Source organism: Blastocystis sp. subtype 4 (genome assembly GCF_000743755.1).
Source record: "Blastocystis sp. subtype 4 strain WR1 chromosome Unknown seqid_0222, whole genome shotgun sequence".
Taxonomy (NCBI): domain Eukaryota; class Bigyra; order Opalinata; family Blastocystidae; genus Blastocystis; species Blastocystis sp. subtype 4.
This window is the reverse complement of record NW_014569325.1, coordinates 332-18,918: the sequence shown is the minus strand read 5'-3', so window position 1 is coordinate 18,918 and position 18,587 is coordinate 332. Positions and strand designations below refer to the sequence as shown.

General features: G+C 40.2%; 6 protein-coding genes across 6 annotated transcripts; 3 read left to right on the top strand and 3 right to left on the bottom strand.

The window, feature by feature from the left end:
• Positions 1-1,242: 1,242 nt before the first annotated feature.
• Positions 1,243-1,771, bottom strand: JH06_4897 (hypothetical protein; the record flags this gene model as incomplete). Its single annotated transcript, XM_014670839.1, has 6 exons — positions 1,243-1,335; positions 1,366-1,427; positions 1,459-1,505; positions 1,537-1,601; positions 1,635-1,665; positions 1,728-1,771. The coding sequence occupies 6 exons, from the start codon at positions 1,769-1,771 to the stop codon at positions 1,243-1,245; spliced, it is 342 nt and encodes a 113-aa protein (XP_014526325.1).
• A 208-nt stretch (positions 1,772-1,979) lies between these two features.
• On the bottom strand, positions 1,980-3,595 carry JH06_4898 (U4 U6 small nuclear ribonucleoprotein PRP4-like protein; the record flags this gene model as incomplete). The annotated part of the gene is given in 7 exon segments (XM_014670838.1): positions 1,980-2,533; positions 2,558-2,732; positions 2,765-2,854; positions 2,868-3,016; positions 3,049-3,208; positions 3,240-3,290; positions 3,320-3,595. 7 exon segments carry the CDS (start codon positions 3,593-3,595, stop codon positions 1,980-1,982), a joined length of 1,455 nt encoding a protein of 484 aa, XP_014526324.1.
• Positions 3,596-5,141: 1,546 nt separating this feature from the next.
• On the top strand, positions 5,142-5,807 carry JH06_3942 (mitochondrial phosphate transporter; the record flags this gene model as incomplete). The annotated part of the gene is made up of 1 exon (XM_014670837.1): positions 5,142-5,807. The coding sequence occupies one exon, from the start codon at positions 5,142-5,144 to the stop codon at positions 5,805-5,807; it is 666 nt and encodes a 221-aa protein (XP_014526323.1).
• A 218-nt stretch (positions 5,808-6,025) lies between these two features.
• Positions 6,026-7,152, bottom strand: JH06_3941 (casein kinase 2 protein; the record flags this gene model as incomplete). The annotated part of the gene is given in 8 exon segments (XM_014670836.1): positions 6,026-6,373; positions 6,404-6,471; positions 6,500-6,626; positions 6,657-6,716; positions 6,748-6,825; positions 6,857-6,905; positions 6,921-7,073; positions 7,103-7,152. The coding sequence occupies 8 exon segments, from the start codon at positions 7,150-7,152 to the stop codon at positions 6,026-6,028; spliced, it is 933 nt and encodes a 310-aa protein (XP_014526322.1).
• A 2,821-nt stretch (positions 7,153-9,973) lies between these two features.
• On the top strand, positions 9,974-15,148 carry JH06_3940 (hypothetical protein; the record flags this gene model as incomplete). The annotated part of the gene is made up of 2 exons (XM_014670835.1): positions 9,974-10,052; positions 10,104-15,148. 2 exons carry the CDS (start codon positions 9,974-9,976, stop codon positions 15,146-15,148), a joined length of 5,124 nt encoding a protein of 1,707 aa, XP_014526321.1.
• A 241-nt stretch (positions 15,149-15,389) lies between these two features.
• JH06_3939 (cysteine desulfurase selenocysteine lyase) lies at positions 15,390-16,992 on the top strand (the record flags this gene model as incomplete). The annotated part of the gene is given in 7 exon segments (XM_014670834.1): positions 15,390-15,398; positions 15,416-15,545; positions 15,576-15,694; positions 15,725-16,479; positions 16,509-16,627; positions 16,652-16,731; positions 16,750-16,992. 7 exon segments carry the CDS (start codon positions 15,390-15,392, stop codon positions 16,990-16,992), a joined length of 1,455 nt encoding a protein of 484 aa, XP_014526320.1.
• Positions 16,993-18,587: the final 1,595 nt, after the last annotated feature.

Below are 18,587 nucleotides of genomic sequence, written 5' to 3'. Positions count from 1 at the left end.
GAAACGACGAAAACCGCGATTTCCGTCTTTGATTGATATCGCTCTGTATCGAGTAATACAGCAATTCAATGAGTGAAAATGATAAAAGAGAGGACCAGCAACCTATCAGAATATCATTCATTTGTAGACATTCCAACACGTTTCTTGCTTTTCGTTGAATGGAACGTATACAAACCGAGGGTAAACTAAATCCATCTTTATCGGCTCTGAATCTGTCGAGGGATATAACTTCAGACACAGAAGTGGGAAAGGAGTGAAAATATAATATACAGAGGATCTGCAAAGAATCAGACACGAAAATGGGAGGGAGTATTCAAATTGAACTTGATAGGAATTCTATTTCTGTACCAAAATACTCAACATCTGTTAAATCAAGTGATCTCATTATGAACCATGAAAACGGTTCTGGGAGCAATATCGAGGAAGTAATGAATCAATCGATAAGTGTAATTATTTGAAGGAACAATGACAAACAGATTATTGCTGATTTGGATGGAACTACGTCACCTGGGGATATACCTTCTGGAACAAATGTGGATGGCGATGATGCAAGTTATGGAACTCCTTCAACAACCAATAGTTATACTGAGGGAGAGAGTATGCATGAAAGAAGAGTGTCGCATATTCAAGGGAAAGAATTAGAATCTATGGATCTAGCAGAGTTGTTATCATTATGCAAGACGTATCGGAATCGTGTCGCTGAATCTGCGAATCCACAGGATGTGGTATCCCTACAATTGATAAACGAGGTTCTAGCAAGGAAAATCGAAGCCTCAGCAACATTTCGAAATCGTCATACTATCACGGAATCTACTCCGTTGGAACCTATCAAAGAACAAATTGAGAGTGATAGTGAGAAAGAAAATATCTTAGAGAAACAGAATCTTGCCGAAAGAGTGGAGAAACGGTTGTTGGGAGCGATTGAGCGAGGAATTGAAGAATCGGTGAAGAACGCTATACATCCTGATATTGATTATCATTTAGAACGGGTTCGAATTGATATTGGCAAGGTCACTATGGTGAGTAATGGAGATGAAGGCGATTTAGTCGTCCTTCCAACTGAACCCGTCTCTCCTCTATCACTTCCTCCTCTAAGGATACAGAAACGGGATCAAAATGGTTCACAAACTATAGATTCGAAGCGGTTCCGTGATAATTGTTAATGTTGCTTGTACTCTATGTTTGACATGTTTGTTCACAACAATCAAATTCTATCGAAACACATAGCCTGATGTAAATGAATTAAACAAGAACGCGATTGATAGGAAGACCCCCAGGAGCACAAACATCCTTGGCTACCTTACCCTTGGCGCCATCAGTAATATCAAACTCAACCTATAAATAACACCATACATATTCTTCTACCTTTTCTCCCTCCTTCAGAAATCTAAATCCGCTAGACTTGATAGCTGTCTGGTGGACAAACACTAAACATAATTCGATAATCTATACTCTTACCATCAGTCGAGAAGTCGGGATTAGCATCAGGAATAATGAAACCGTATCTGAACGTCACAGTCAACAAACAAACTATACCCCTTCTTGTTGTTGAACCATTTCACAGTTCCAGTGTAAACAGAACGCATGAAAGTTGCGGTCTTCTAGCAATCACTTAGGTACCTGACAATTCTTACAGGAACCACCATGGTAGAAGACTTCAGAAGACTGAACATCGTTGACAGGTTGAAATTAGTTTTTTCTACTCACCATCCATTTCTGCCAATAACCATGGGAACTGAACAGTTTCTCTCTTTTCATCATCCGAAGACATTTCTCTCCTTTTGAGGTGTTTTCTTTTGTTGCTCCATATCTGCAACGAGTTGGTACAATATGGAGGAAAGAGAAGGATTACCATTCTCTCCTATCAAGCCAATACGTTTGTTGAAACAAATAAAGAAGGATTCCAAAGATTATTACTCCTTGTTGGAGTATAAACAAAACAGAACACAATAGCCAAGTAATATACAATGGAAATCATATTAAATAATCCAGGGATCGTCCTCAAAGGCTCCACGAACAGGTTCTGGATTCCATGTGAAACCAATTACATAGAGTTTGTCATCATTCAATTTCGTATCACCATATGACGACACATACATTGACGAAGGAGAACTCATTCGAAATGAATCACCCTTCAAGTTATCACATCCTTTGACTGCTGGCGAGTGGATAAGTGACGGAATCAAATCCTGAGGAGATAACGGATACAAAGGTGACGAAGGACGAGGAATGCTAATTACAGGAGTAGTACGGGTATTAAGAAGACGAAAGTCAGTAGTAGAGATATACTCTAGATCCTGAGTACCCACATCACAATTGTTGCTATATACAACAGGATTGATAATGGGAAAGCTCGGAGGAGGAGGAATCATCTTATATAGACTATTTTCGATTCCTACAGAAGTTGATGTCGAATATGAACTCATCTCGCCATAGTCTCGATTACGGCGACTTTGATCTACTGAATGTATTAGGGGTGGTACCATAGACCAGAAAGCGGAATAATTCTCTCGAAGTGCGGCATCTTCATAGACTAAGCCTTGGTGCACATACGGACTAAGGTACTGTTGACAGCATGCTACAGAATTGTATTGTAAAGGCAAAAATGAAGGATTGGGTGGACAAAGAGAGAGCGTTGGTACCAAAATGTATCCACTCTTTATTTGGTCTGGTTCTGTTCGCCTTCGCTTTTTGTCTTCGGAAGACAAATAATCTGGAACTGTATAGTCACACTATACGTTCATTCTCCATTCTTACATCATACGCTTCGTTTTAGGGGCTGTGACTGTTTTGTCTTATTCATAGGACGCAAAATTTGTTGAGAGTCTCCTGGAGTTGTGGAGAACGAAAATAACTAACAAACAAACGCACAACTCGTCATATGACCACAATTTCCACGTTTTATCATGAGAACAAGATACGACTCCCACTTTATTTGTTAGAATATCCACACCTGACACTCGGCTGTCATGTCCTTCGAGAGTCTTCAAACAACGATAGTTTCGTGTTGACCAGACTAAAATATAAAAATCCAACGCTATTATGTACCTTTCACAGTTCGATCGAAGGAACCAGAAACAAGGAATTCTCCCGTTGTATCATAAGCAATATCAGGAACAACACTATTATGTGCAGGAATCGTGTAGATGGATTTCTGTTTCCGTAAATCCCAAATCTTGATCGTATTATCATCACCCGAAGTAGCAAACTACACATCAAAATGCATCCCGAACAGTTACCTGAAACCCATTCGGAGAGAAACGGCAACTTAACATTCCTTTCACATGACCCTACCATTCATCCCTCTTTCTACTCCTACTTGTAGCACAGAGATACTTCTTCCTGTTCTCAAATCCCAAATCCGACACACGCCTGATTGATCACTTGTTGCAACGACACTCCCATCACACTGGAAATCAATTCCCATCACTTCACGAGCATGCCCATCCTGTAACAGTAACTGCTGACCTGTCTCTACATCCCAAAATCGGAACGATGTATCATAACTAACAGTTCCACAGTACAATCCTTCCATCAATTCTCCAACACACAACCTACCACTTGGATGAAAAGCAACAGCAGATACACGATTCATATGACCTGAGAGTGTTTGTAGCAATACAGGTGCATTCTGTGAGTACCCCCACAATCGAGCTGTTTCTTCGTCTTATTGTATTCAGTATTCACTTACTATCTGAAGAAGCTGTAGCCAGAATAACTCCTGAATTCTGTCCATCAACCTCACCCGTAGCAGAGCATGTTAGAGTGGATAAAGGACTCCATGCAATACTACAAACACGATCTGAATGTGCTTTCCAGGAGTGAAGCTGTGTACTTTTCGCTAAACTCCATAAACGGACTTCTCCTCCAAAACAACCTGTTGCTAGCAGACTCGATGGGAAATTAGGATTTGTTGAGTTCACTCTACAACAGGAAATGGGTCGCTCCGATCCAAATTGCGAACTCTCCACAAACAGGTTCTACAGGAAAGATAAAAATCATATCATACACTATATTTGTCCCATAATCCCTTTACAGCGATCTCATTCTCTGCTAGTTTTTGAAGATCGGCTTCTTCTTCTCTTTGTTTCGCTAAACGCTTTTGACAGCTAGAAATAAAACACATCTTACAAAAAATACCGTTTTACTGAAAAAGCGAATATCTGTTTCCTTGCTGCAATCAATGCCGGATCAGCACGCGTGTATACAGTTTCCTTTGGCTCGTTATCTTCATCTCTTCCATCGTCTTTCAGACCTAGAATTTCTCTCTGTAGTGAAATATCTTCCTCCGAAAACGATTTGGTGTCTAATACATGTCTTAAACGCTCTCTTCGGTCTGCAGGTCCCTCTCCAAATAAACAAATGGGTTCACCACAAGCACGAAGCTAGAGTATCAATTCCTCTCTTGATCACAAATCTACCTGGAGTTTCACATCTTCATCAATTGTCGGGACGAATATTGTTTTCTTTCGAAGTTTTGACTCGATACTCTCGAGATTCTCCGCATATCTTTTCTGCTCCAAAAGACTGGACCCAGTGAACACTATAAATTCAAAAATGTCATAAAGAGCGATACTTGGAGGGAATCACAAGAAAAATGTTGGTTGATAAGATAGTTCTCAGTTCTATTGATTTTAAATGGATTGTTTTTGCGATTTCTATTGAAACAATACATATGATTCAACATGCATTCGTCTTTAGTTGTAGACTCTTCTGCCTTTTATTCTATACTATTTCGTTCTATTACATCAACTATCGATGAATGGACTCAGCCGGTTTGAATCTCCAGATTCAGACATTATACTGGTTTTATTTCTGTATTAAACCGCTGTGAACCCCCTTTTCTCTTGAACCATTGTTTTTTGTTACGAATGTTTAGCAGTAACTCTCTTCAGACATTGAAGGTCACCGATGCTCCTAAGCACGATGCCAAGTTCTATAGCACTTGCTTTATGGGAGGAGTACTTTCTTGTGGAACCACCCACACGTTCATCACTCCTCTGGATCTGGTGAAGTGCCGTCGTCAGACGAACCCTGGTATGTACACTTCTCTGTGGGATGGACTGAAGAAGACTGCGAAGACGGGTTGGAACCGTAATGGTATCTACAGAGGCTGGCAACCTACTTGCTTCGGTTATGCCATGCAGGGATTCTTCAAGTTTGGTGGTTATGAGATGTTCAAGGATGTGTACATTAATCTGATGGGAGCTGAGAGAGCGAAGCACTGGAAGAATACAATTTATGTGTCAGCTTCTGCTTCAGCTGAGTTCTTCGCCGATATCTTCCTGTGCCCCATGGAAGCTACGAAGGTGCGTATTCAGACAACTCCCGTGGAGGCCAACTTCCCTACCAAGTTGGGACCTGCTATGAAGGAGATCACTGCTGGAGAGGGAACAAAGGCTCTTTGGAAGGGAATTGTGCCTCTGTGGTGTCGTCAGATTCCTTACACTATTGTGAAGTTTGCTACATTCGAGAACATTGTGGGTCTGTTCTACAAGTATTGCTTCACCAAGCCTCGTGAGTCATACAGCAAGGCTATGCAGTTGACGATTACATTCGCTTCTGGATACATTGCTGGTATGTTCTGTGCTCTTGTCTCTCATCCCTTCGATTCATGTGTTTCTAAGATGAACAACTCAGCTGAAAAGATTTCAATGATGCAGGCTATGAAGATCTTGGGTTGGAAGGGATGCTGGAACGGTCTGGCTACTCGTATTCTGATGATTGGTACCTTGACGGGTCTCCAGTGGTGGATTTATGATACTTGGAAGACCTTCTGTGGATATCCTTCTTCTGGAGGCCACTAAGTCAGTTGTTTAGTGTAATGAACGTAATGTTTTGTTGTTGTCTGTTACAAACACCTGAATCTGTTTCAGTCTTTCGTCGTTTGGACTGTTGGTCCATATGGGTTGTCTATAGTGAGAGTCCTTGAGCATACCTACAGAATGATTGCCTTGCAGCATTTCCTTTTCAATATCGCTTCGAACTGGATCAAAATATTTGTGATTCATCGCTTCCTTCGCTGTCAAACGTTTCTACAATGAATCATTCCATTCACTCCCACTTCACGATCATAAACAAGTGTTTTCTCTAAATAATCGTACAGATCCTCGTTCAAGAACTTCTTCACCCCGTAGGGAGCAAACGAACTCCATGGCTGCTTCTTACTTTCTGAAAGAAGCTTTGCTGCCTCCTTTGGGATTTGGAGTTTGTACTTCTTGATATACTGTCGTAAATCTTCACTACCAAGTACTTCTTCAATCTTCCGTAATTGATCATAATTGTCCTTTCCACGGAAAAATGGGGTTCGGTTAAAAACAACTGCTGCTAACATACATGATAAAGACCAAATATCTAGAGAATAGTCATAGTACTACAGCTCGTGTTCCTAACAAATCCCTACATAGTCATTTGTTAGTAACTCAGGTCCCTTATAATTTCGAGTACTTACTCGAATCACGAGTTTGTTGTCTACCTAAGAGAGATCCAATAGACCTACTTGGCTTGTAGTAGTCTGCAAGACCCCAATCAATAATATAAACATCACGTTTTCGGTGATCAATCAGAATATTCTGCGGTTTGATATCTCGATGAATAATACCATGACTGTGGGAATAGTCTAGACCCTGAAGATGAGAAGAGAAATAAATTCATACAAGGAGGATCTTATAGAAGTAATAGCGAAGATCGTAGTCAGATAGACTGGGATAGAATTCCTACGCATGAAAACTTCATAGGCTACCTGACTTTGAAATCTTTGGATTCGACCCATGTAGTAATGAGACTAGGAGCCTTTGTCTCGGGGTTCTCAACACAACCAAGAAGCTAATCATTATTTTGACCACATTTTAATTACTGGAAGAATAGAAGGACCTCCTGCGAGTTGTTTCATGATCTTTACCTCTCTACCCATAATAAACCTCAAAAATGTGTACCTCAATATTTTCTTGGGTCGTACTGGTTTGAGATATTTGATTCCCACCGGTTCATTTGTTTCCATGTCGATTCCCTTGAATACTTCACTATATTTCCCCTTTCCAACCTTTCGAACAATCTGGAAGCGTTCTGGACTCCTAAATCATCATGAAACACACTACAACACGACATCCAGTCAATGGTCACGGCTTCGTAGTCTGAATAATCAGGAGGCATTTTCTCGACGACATCCGCGTATACACGCGAAACACTCATGTCCCTGGTTTTCGATTGTGGAGAACAAACACAACGAGATATTGTACAGTACAATACAACGATTGCATAATTTAACAGATCCAGTTCATCCCATAGCAGAGACGAACAACTCTTTGTCTCGGACTCCACGTCCATACGAATCAAAGAACCGATTCTCTTTTCCACCATCATACTGTCTCTTTCTAGTTGTTACAGCTTCTGAGAATCGATTACATCTGTTCAGGAAACTGTTCCTCCTTCTCATACAGGCCAAAAGGCACAGTTAATAGAGGATCTGGTTGTGTAGAAGCAGAAGCCGAAAAGAGAGGTGTTGGGATGGAATCCACTACTGTGAGTGGAGTATTTGATGACTGAGAATCCACTACTGTGAGTGGAATGTTAGACGACTGAGAATCCACTGGTAGAAGAGGCTGTGCTACTTCTGTGAGTGGTTGAGGAACGAGAGGGAGAGGAGTCGATGGAATCAGCGGCTGTGGAGTGTTTGATGATGGCTTCGATGCTGAATGTAGAGGAATAGGAGCTATCAAAGGAGCTGGTGTTGATGTGAGAGGAGCTGGTACTGACACAAGTGGAGCAGGTGCTGAAATGAGTGGAGTAGGTGCTGATGTAGGAGGAATAGGCGATGGCTTGTGGAGAGCTGGGGCTGGTTGAGCTGAAACAGTTGGACGCGATACAGACACTTCCATACGCACTCGCTTGGCTTCTGATTCACTACTATGATTTCGATCACGCACAACAGCTCCTCGAGGCGTCAATGGCGAACCTGTCTCAGCCACACTTCGCCTCTTCGCCTCATGACGTCGTACACACTCTGAAATCTCCTTTCGACGTGAGAGAATCGCTGTTCCTTATCGCATATTCTCAATCTTACCTCGAAGTATGGGCTCAGTCAAACCCACTTCCTGTTCCCAACCTGAATGATATTCAGGTCGAGAAGCCAATCCAGTAACCTCTACCGCATAGTGTAAAGCAGCAGCCGCTATCAGATCAGGAGGATACTCAACACACAAAGCAGAATTCAAACTGCTGTTGAGAACACACAATTACCAATACCAAAAACGTAAAAAATAGCGTATACAGTCGGAAACTCCTTGCGATTTCCCTGAGGTACTTTTCGTTTGTTCAAAGAGTGCATCGACTTTGGTGGGGGTGAGTTCTACTGATAGGTAGACAACAACACGACACTACCGAATGCCTTCTTACACATCTTATTCACGTAATTGTGGGGGATGTCTAGCCGTAAATCAAAGTTGATTCCGGCAAAAAGAATGCATTCCATTCTTGGTAGTCTGTATACCATTTCATTCATTCTCTAGAAGTAGAGGCAACTAGGAACCTTTCACAGTTTGGTTATCCATACATCTCTCCTCCTTCGGCTCCATCTTTGACCATACCTCCTGCGTATCCTTTAGAAATCTCTCAATCTTATGAGATAACGTTCGTTGAGAATCTTGGATCTTCAGAACCAAGTAGCAACTTGCTAACGCAACGTCCTAAAACTCAGCACCATGATCTGAGCATACAGTATATCTGTATGGGGCAAAATCATGGGTTGCATAGAACTTTTGGAAAACCAACTTACAGTAATGGTTCACTTTGTGGGACGTTCACATTAAGGATCACCCGTTCAAAACACACCACTTTTAACAGGATATATGAAAAAATCGACATCCTCACAACGACCTTTCAAACACTTCTGAAATTGGCTCATCAACTGCTCGATGAGAATTGAACCATCATACAAGGCTCTATCGCTGTCACTTGTCAACTCTTAGTTCCTACAGAATTCTTCTTTCCTTTTCCACGGAAACTTCCCCATGTTGAGAATAGTTCGGAGACGAACTCATTTCAATAGAATAGCAACGGATAAATGACAAAAACGAAATACAACGAAAAAAGAAAACAACAGTACTACAAGCAAGTCTACTACTAGATAAAGGAAAATACTTTCCAAAGGTAATAGAGAGATGCAAGAGTAATGGTTTTGTGATTCTGGAAAGAAACGAACTGAAACGATCGAAAAACCACGGTTATGTTGACAAGCAGAATCAACACCTTCTATTTCAGTCCAACTCATATTAAGGAAGTCGTTAGGAGTTGTCTGTATGATTGATGAGGTTTGGATTGTTCGACGTGTTATCTCAATAGTTGCCATAAGGACTGACTTTGTGTCTATATTCTGCTATATAAGGTTGATAGGCTCCTTATAAAAGATATCTATGATATTCCTTTGAATTCCCAAAATAGATACTATTTCTTGTCAACGGTTTTTTGGCAATAGAATGGTAACAGGACGTTTATCTGTGATTTTCAACAACAAGGAATATCCTGTTTCCTATAATGACTCGACTAAGATCGGTTGGTTGAAACAGTATTTGAGCGTAGAGTAATTCGCTAAGCATAAGGATTTAGGATGAAATTCGATTAGCGCCCAATGATATGTGTATAGTAATTGATGGAAAGGTAGTCAATGAAGGGAAATCTTTTCTTGAAGCCAAAGTAGGTCCGTCTTCTGTGATCGAAATATACAAGAAATTGAAGCAATGCTTTGTAACTGTCGATTTTCGTGGTCAAACCCACGAGCTCGTTGTATGTGAGAATTGTCTTCTGCAGCAAGTCGTTATGGAGGTTCTTGTTACTTTGTTGTCCTTCTTTTGATCTATAGCAGAAAGAAGGACTTGACGATCAGTGGACTCATTATGCGTTGACACTGCGAGGATCCATTCTTTCGAACCATACGACAGTTCGAAAACTGCACTTGGAACGTACAGATATTCTAAAGATGATTGAAGGGATCAGTCTTGTTATGCCTCGTCCATCAAATATGTCAGATTCTACAGTTCCAGATGTTCATTTTCGGCGTAGTATTCGTGATAGTTTAAATTCTCGTGATTCTCACAATTCTTCTGTAGTAATAAATCAGGTGATTATGCAAGAACTCCAGGATTTACGTGATGAAATGGAGATGATGCGAGGTTCCACGATTTACAACAGTGTAACTTCAATTGATTCCAATGATCCTGCCTCTTCTTCTACAAGGAGTTCAAATGAGTTAGCTCTTCTTCGTAAGAAAGTGAATGCTTCTGAGCAGTCTTTCCTGAGTGCAATGGAGGAGCTACGTCAACAGTTGGCTGTTGCAGAGGCTGAATTGGAGACAGTGAAGATTACTGTGAGTAATCTCACAACAGCAGTTATTACGCAAGAAACACCAGATAATGCGGCTTTTTCATCGATGCAGTTAACTCAAGTAACAGAACAAGTGGATTCTTTGCGTCATGTGATTGGAATGAATGCTGGGACTTCAAATACAAGTCTCGTTGACCAAATAAGGATTCTGTCAACTCGCTTTCAGACAATTCGCAATGACATTAACGAATTGAGAGTATCAAGTGAAGACACCAGTGAGCGACTTGACAAACTGGAGGAGAATTCAAATGGACATATTCAAGTATCAGCTAGTCCTCAGGACACTGAAGAGAATGATGTTGGCATGGTGTATACACAACTCTTGGATCTGAAGAGTGAGTTAGATGATACGAAACGTAAGCTTACATCTGAATTGAATGATCAAACTTCACAATTTACAAATCGTGTGAGTGAGTTGGAGTCATCAATGGATAATGTCACTCAACGTGTGGAGAATCTGAATAGTGAAGGAATGATGCAGAGGAATAAGACTCTTCAAATGGATACTCGATTGACGAAGGTTGAAAAACAGTTGAGTGAGGTGGAGACTGTGAAAACACGGATTGACAATACGATGCAGAGTATGAGAGAGTTGGAGAAACAGATGGAGGAAATGAATGAAGAGATACAATCGGCCTCTGGCGATATGGAAACTGCAAAGAAGATGGCTGAGGAGGCAGTGAAAGGTGCTGAGGAAGCTCGTCGTATGAGTGAAGATACGATTCGAAGTACTGTAGAAGCGAAGACAATTGTGGATGAAGTGAAGAAGAGTGTAACTGATACGAAGCTGGATGTAATGAATACACTGAAAGAGTTAGGTGGAATGAAAACACGGATTGATGGAGTAGAAGATGACTTGACAGATGTGGAGGATCGAGTGAGTGTAATAGAAGATGGAATGAATCAATTGAAAGGAGAATTGAGTACTGTCAAGGAAGAAGTACTAATTATGAAAGATGATACAGGAGAGCTGAATGGTGAGGTGGTTCATGTGAAGGAGGAAATGGATGTTATGAAGGACGATTTGATACAAATGAGCCAAGATATCCAAACGTTGAATACATCAAAGGATAACTATGTGTCCCTTGATGTATTGGGTTCTTTAGAAACCCAATTAGAGAGTATGAAGAGTGATCATTCTCTTCTTAGTGATGATGTGAATGGTGTGAAGAGTGAGGTTGATGGATTGAAGAAGCAAGTTGAGAGTGATACGAATGGAATGAAAAGTGAAGTTGATGAATTGAAAAAGCGAATTGAGAGTGATGCGAATGGAACGAAAAGTGAAGTAGACGGACTTAAGGCTCAAATTGAAAGTGATATGAAAGAAGAAATGAATTCAATTCAAAGAGAACTGAGTTCAGTCAACATGAATTTGAATGAAATGAAAGATGATTGGACAAATCTTCATGAGAGTATGAATCAAACTAAGAATGATGTGAGTGGACTGAATGAAGAAGTGACAGAACTGAGGTCCATTCACATCAATATTGGTCATATGAAGACTGATATAGAATCAGTACAAGAAGAAATGAATGAATTCAGAAATACAGTGGAGCAGATGAAAAAAGATAATGAACGAGAATCCATCTCTTTGAAGGAAGAATTCAACGGAGAGATGAATGAAGTGAAAGGTGATTTGAATGATTTCCAAGTACGAATAAATGGATTGAGAGATTCTATTGAATGGATGAAGGGTGACATGAATGATATAAGAGGAGGTGTGATTTTCCATGGTGATGTCGATTCAGTAATGAAAGAAGTTGAAGAGATTAGGAATAATGTGAATGATTTGAAGTATGATTTGAGTTCGGTCCACGTTGATGTCAATGCTATGAAAGATGATATGAGTTCTCTTCAGAGTGATATGGATTTTGTGAAGGGAGGACTTGAGACTGTGAAAGGAGGATTGGATGTCATGAAGGGAGAAATGAGTTCTATGAAGGGAGAAATGACTCTTAAGAGTGAAACTGATTCCACTCTGGATCAAATGAGTTCTATGAAGAGAGAAATGGATATGTTGATGAATGGAATCGATGCTATGAAGGGAGAAGTAAGTGTAGTGAAAGAAGGATTGGATTCAGTGAAAGGAGAAGTGAGTTCAGTGAAGGATGGAGCTAATTCAATGAATGATGAGATTAACTCTCTTCGGAGTGATATAGAATCAATGAAGAGAAGTATAGATCCAATGAAGGGTGATTTACAGTCAGTGAAAGGAGAAGTAAGTTCTCTTAAGTGTGATATGGACTCACTGAGAGGAGGAGTTGATTCTGTGAAAGGAGGTCTGGACTCTGTAAAGGGAGAAATGGTTTGTAAACATGAAACTGATTCTACCGCAGATCAACTGAGGTTATTTAAAGCAGATTTGAATTCTGTGAAAGATGAAATGAGTTCAATGAAGGGAGAAGTGGACTCGGTGAAAAGTGATGTCAATTCAGTGAAAGGAGAACTTGACGCTATGCAGCAAGAACTGGACTCTGTAAATGAGGGAATGAACTCAGTGAAGGATGAGGTTGGTTCAGTGAAAGGAGAAGTGAACTCAGTGAAGAGTGATCTAACTGCCGTGAAGGGTGAGATTGATTCAGTGAAGGGAAGTCAGGATTTTGTGAAAGAAGAAGTAGATTCCTTGAAGGGAGAAATTAACACAGCAAGAGATGATATGAACACGATGAAAGAAGAAGTGGATTCACTGAACGAAGAATTGAGTGCAGCAAAGAGAAGTCAGGATTCATTGAAGGAAGAATTGAACTTGGTAAAGACTGAGATGAACCTAAGTAACCATGTAACTACTTCGCTGAAGGAAGAATTGAGTGCAGCAAAGAGAAGTCAGGATTCACTGAAGGAAGAATTGACTTCCATTCACAATGATATGCAAACAGACTTAACACATACTCATCAAGTTATTGATTCTATTCAAGGCAGTATCAAACAACTTGTACAGTCATCAGAAGAGTCATTAAAAGCATCCCAAGAATCACTGAACATGTCGAAAGAAGCCAAACGAGTTGCTGATGCAACTACAGTGTCCTTAGCTCGGAATGTGACAGCTAACGAGACAATTCCTGTATCAGTTCTGAATACTTTGGAGGCTCGCCTTGTGAATGTGGATGAGGAATACTCAGATCTTCATAAGACCGTGAATGAGATGCAGAATGAGATGAAAGCCTTACAAGAGAATATGACGGATACTAACACAAATCTCTCTTCATTCGAATCTACATTGAATGATAACAAGGATACCATCATTTGTCTTGAACACAATTTGTCAGAAATCAAGGAGAATTTGAATTCAGTTATTACAGACATATCTGGATTGAGAAATGATATTTCGAGTTTGAATGATCCTCTTACTGATCTGGAACAACGAATGTGTACAACTGAAGGAGATGTCACATCCACGAAGAAGGAAGTGGATGCGGTTGTAACCAGTATGCAATCCGAGATTGCAACCTTGAAACCTGGTCTTTCGATCGCTATTCAAACAGCAAATGAGGCCAAATCGACGGCAGAAATGGCTCAACGTGTTGCTGAGAGTGCCAATACCACCGTTTCGACGCTAAAGGCTCCTGAACCTCTTCCAGATCTCTCAAAGCGTCAGATCGATTCATTACAAGCTCAAATTCAACGAGTTCAGGAGTCTGTAGTTCGTGTGACTTCAGAGCAGACACTTCTTCGTCAGAGTATCAGTCGAGGTGACGAGGCTCTGAAGAGTCTGCTGGAGCAAACTCGGAAGGACCTTATGTTGTCTGAGAGTGAACTCCAACAGTCTTGGGAACGAGAGAAGGTGGCGATGCGAGAGGATGTTGCGCGTATCGAAGAACTCATAGGAGGAACCAATCCTCAGGAAACGAATCAACAGTTGATGGAGACTCTGGAAGTTCGCTATCATGAGGTGGAGAAGTTCATTCAGGATTTTTCTTCGCTACAGCAAAGTGTTCAATACCTCCAAACTACACTCTCTTCTCTACGTGACTCTGAGAGTCAGTTATCTGTCAAGCAGACATCAATCAGTACTGAAATGGCTACATTAACCGATGACTGGGATGTTCGACAACAAGCTCTTCTCCATGAACTAACAATGGTGAAAGAGATGTTGGCTAAAATGACGGATGGCAGTGAAGGAGATGGACGCTCTGGAAAACGAGGGCGTCGAGGAAAGAATGATGATGATGCTTCTAGTCTAGCTACCTTACGGGTATTATGTGAGGATGAGAAGAGTTTGAAGGAACGTGTAGTAACGAATTCGGAAGTGTGTTCAGATCGCTTCGTTCGTTTGTCTCAACAACTGGATGTACTTAAACAGACAGTCACTGACAATCAAGTGAGACAAGAAGAATCAATGAAAGCCGCAGAGGACCGTCATGTTGCTTTGATCAATACTCTCTCACGGGATATTGATGTTTTAAGGAAATCGGAAAGTGGTAGTCCTCAGCCATGGAAGGCTCAAATTCAGCAGGCTGTAGAGGAATGGGGACAGGAGGTATCGAAACAACTGCAAACAGTAATGCACGGAAAGACGGAAACGTTTGAATCGCTCCAGACAATGATTCATCAGGAGTCGGAGGAGTTACGAGGAGAAATGGATTTGGCCATTGCTTCTTCGAAGGCAGAAATAATGGAAATTTTGAATGTATTAATGGAGTCGCTGCGTAATGCAGATCCAGATACAGTGTGTACAATTGAAGAACTAATTGCGAATTGCAAGATTCCAGAATGCTTCTCTCTGTTGCAACAGTTAGAAAGACGTGTTCAAGGACTTGAAAGCCATGTTTAAGTTGGTTATAGTGACATAGTTTTTCGTGTTTTTGAAGAACAATGATTTCTACTCCACATTTGTTTTTCATTGTGTTATGTTAAGCAGAGATATGGAGTATCGATTGCTAATGGTGTTGTCTGTTTGCTTGATGATCATGGGAGCATGTGAAATTGCTGTATAAATTTCTCTCCTTTCACAACTCAGTCGTTTAAGAGATGGGGAGACACAAATACAAATACTTCAACAACCATAAAGAACAATGCTAACGGTCGACGATTTAGGCAGGACGAACATAAAGAGTACGCTTGTATAATTTTGTATTCATCCAATAGTTATGGATATAATGGGCTTTTGGATTCTCTCCGAGATCGTGACTTTTCTCGTTTTCAAGATTCTGTTTATGTGGACTATACTGGTTCCTGATTTGCTTTTATGTAATATGTAGGTGCCGGTCAGTATCGTGATTCCCAGATTAGTAAGGTTATGGACGACATCAAGAATCATCCGTATGGAAATACCCACAGCAATAGTCCTGCAAGCAAGAATTCAGAAGTGAAAACAGAAGTTGTTGATATTTGTCATTTTGATAACTAGGAAGCTAGACGAATTGTTCTTGAGTGGTTCCATACCGACAGCAAGACATACGATGTTGTGTTCACCTCAGGTGCTACTGCAAGTCTTCATTTGATAGGAGAATCGTTTCCATGGACCAAGAAATCCAACTTCTATTATTTGAGAGAGAATCACAATTCTGTTCTTGGGATTCGTGAAATAGCTCTCCAAAATGGAGCAAGTTTTCATGTTGTGAATAGTACAGATGTCGAATCTGCTTGTCGCGCCTCTAGCGGTGAGAAAGATACTGAGGAGGAGATTAATAACCTCTTTGCGTATCCACTGGAAGAAAACTTTTCTGGGAAGATCTTCCCCAAAGAATGGATTTCCAACATCCAAGGGAAAAATAAGTTTGATTGTACGGGTCGTTGGTATGTGTTGTTGGATATTGCTGCTTATGCTCCTACACACGATTTTGATCTTTCTAAATATCCAGCTGATTTTGTAGTACTATCGTTTTATAAGTTGTTTGGATTCCCTACTGGAATTGGAGCACTGTTGATCCGAAAGGACAGTGGTCAGATTTTGAATAAGGTGTACTATGGAGGAGGTAGTGTTCTTCAAACTGTTACGACCACTGGAGATCATCGACTTCCTACTGACACAGCTCGTCGCTTTGAAGATGGCACGCCTAATTTCTTGGGCATTTTGAGTTTGAAGTATGGATTCGATGCGTTGCGAGAAGTGGGAGGAATTGAAGCCATCAATCGTCATACCTCGATTGTTGCACATTATCTGTACCAATAGAAACTGATCTTGAATATAGATATAATCAGTTGATTCGTATCCATCACCATAATGGAAAACCTGTTGTTGTCGTGTATGGAAATCATGCATCCGGTTCCGAATGGCAAGGTCCAATTGTTACAGTTAACATATGTATCCGTATAGCTTGATTATCAATAATAGTAACACCGACCGGATCCTATGTACCGTTTACGCAAGTCGAAGAGTTGGCTGCCAAGAATCGAATTCATGTTGGAATTGAGGTATTGTATTATGGATAGTTGCGTGCTGGCTGGCATTGTAATCCTGGTGCTGCATATGCTGCTGTAGGCATGTCAGAAGCAGACGTAGCTCAGCAGATTCGGAATCACAAGTGTCATATGGGATCTTGTACCCATCAGTCCGCCCTGACTGAAGTGCATGGAATTATGGCTGGAGCTGTTCGTATTTCGCTAGGATACATGACAACCTATAAGGATTGTGATCGTGTGATTGATTTTATTATTAAAGAGTATGTACAATAACATTGTTTGTTTGATAACGATAATGTATCTCTTACAATAGCGGAAAGAATGCATGTTCAGTTATTTGTAATAAGGTATGATGATTATGAGGTATCATACGAAAACACAAATACTTAACTGACTCGAATGACGGGAACTCCGTTCTTCATTTATGGTCATGCTAATGGTAATACTATAGATACGAATCACATTAATACTCTCTCATGATTTCATACTAATAAAATCAAAGGATCCATAGACATCATCTATTTGTTATACTCATTTTAACGAATACTCTCATATTATTATAGTCTAACTCGGTCACTATGTATCTGAGTCCTCATTCTAGTCTCAACTTGGTAATACTAGGATGTTTGTTGTGTTTTGTCCTTCTTTTTGTTTTAACCTGTAGTCTCTCTTTCTTATTCTAGTCAATGTTCGTCGAATCAGGACTATGTCAAGATTATTATGATGACTGGGGACTCCGCATCGACTGAGTCATTCCTAATTGTATCAGAATCTTCCACGCTGTTCTCTTCTCCTGAATATGGTGAAAAGGACAAAAATATGCAATTTGTGAATGATACTTGCTTGAATGTTTCGGCCAATCATATATACACCCTAGTTATGCGAAGTAACTTCAATGATGGGTGGAGGCAGGGAGCATGGATATCTTTATATGATATTAATGATAATATTGTATTCAAGAACTCGTTGAGTGGGGGTAAAGTGGAAGAAAGTTATCTATTTGCTTTGTATTCTCCTATCAATAAGAATGATACTTGGAGATACAGTGATAGTTATCATTCTCTCTGGAATACCAATTCATTCAATGATAATCAATGGATATCAATCATTCTCGGATCTTTTTCTATCACTTCATATAATACTCAGTACTTCAGGAAATCATTCAATGGAGTCACTGGAATGGCTTCTATCGATATTCAATTCTACTATTCTCATGGTATCATTGCTTATATCAATGGAATTGAAGTATTCAAAGACAATATGCCCCAAGGAGTTATTACTCATTCTACTCTCGCTACTAATTCATATTCTTCTGCTGATTATCGAGGAATCATTCTTCCTGCTGTATACGCAGGAATCGATGTGTCCATTTTGGCTGTTGAGCTTCACTTCATGTCGATGACTGAAAGACTTGTGGATTTCAATTGTTTCATTTCTTGTGCTTCTGGAATCACAGAATCCAATATTTGTTCAGTATTTCCTCATTCTATCTCTGCTTCTGGAACTTTTGCTAGTCCTGAAAATGCTTTTAACTTCGATTGGTTTGATAATGCCGTCATATCCTCTTCATCCCTTCCAGCCTATGTGATTGAAACTTTTTTTAATGTTATACCTTCTATCAATTCCATTCGATTTTTTACTTGGAATCCTTCTTTTTCTCCAACTTCATTTACCATGGCAGGAAGTGTTTCTGGGACCTCTTCCTGGACGACTCTATTGTCTCAATCAGATCAGACTTATAATGAGTATTCATGGAAACAGTGGTCATTCAATAATCTTTCTTTCTTCAAATCTATCAGATTTACTGTTAGTTTTCATAATTCTGATGTATATGTCCGTATCCAAGAACTTCAGTTCATGACTTGTAA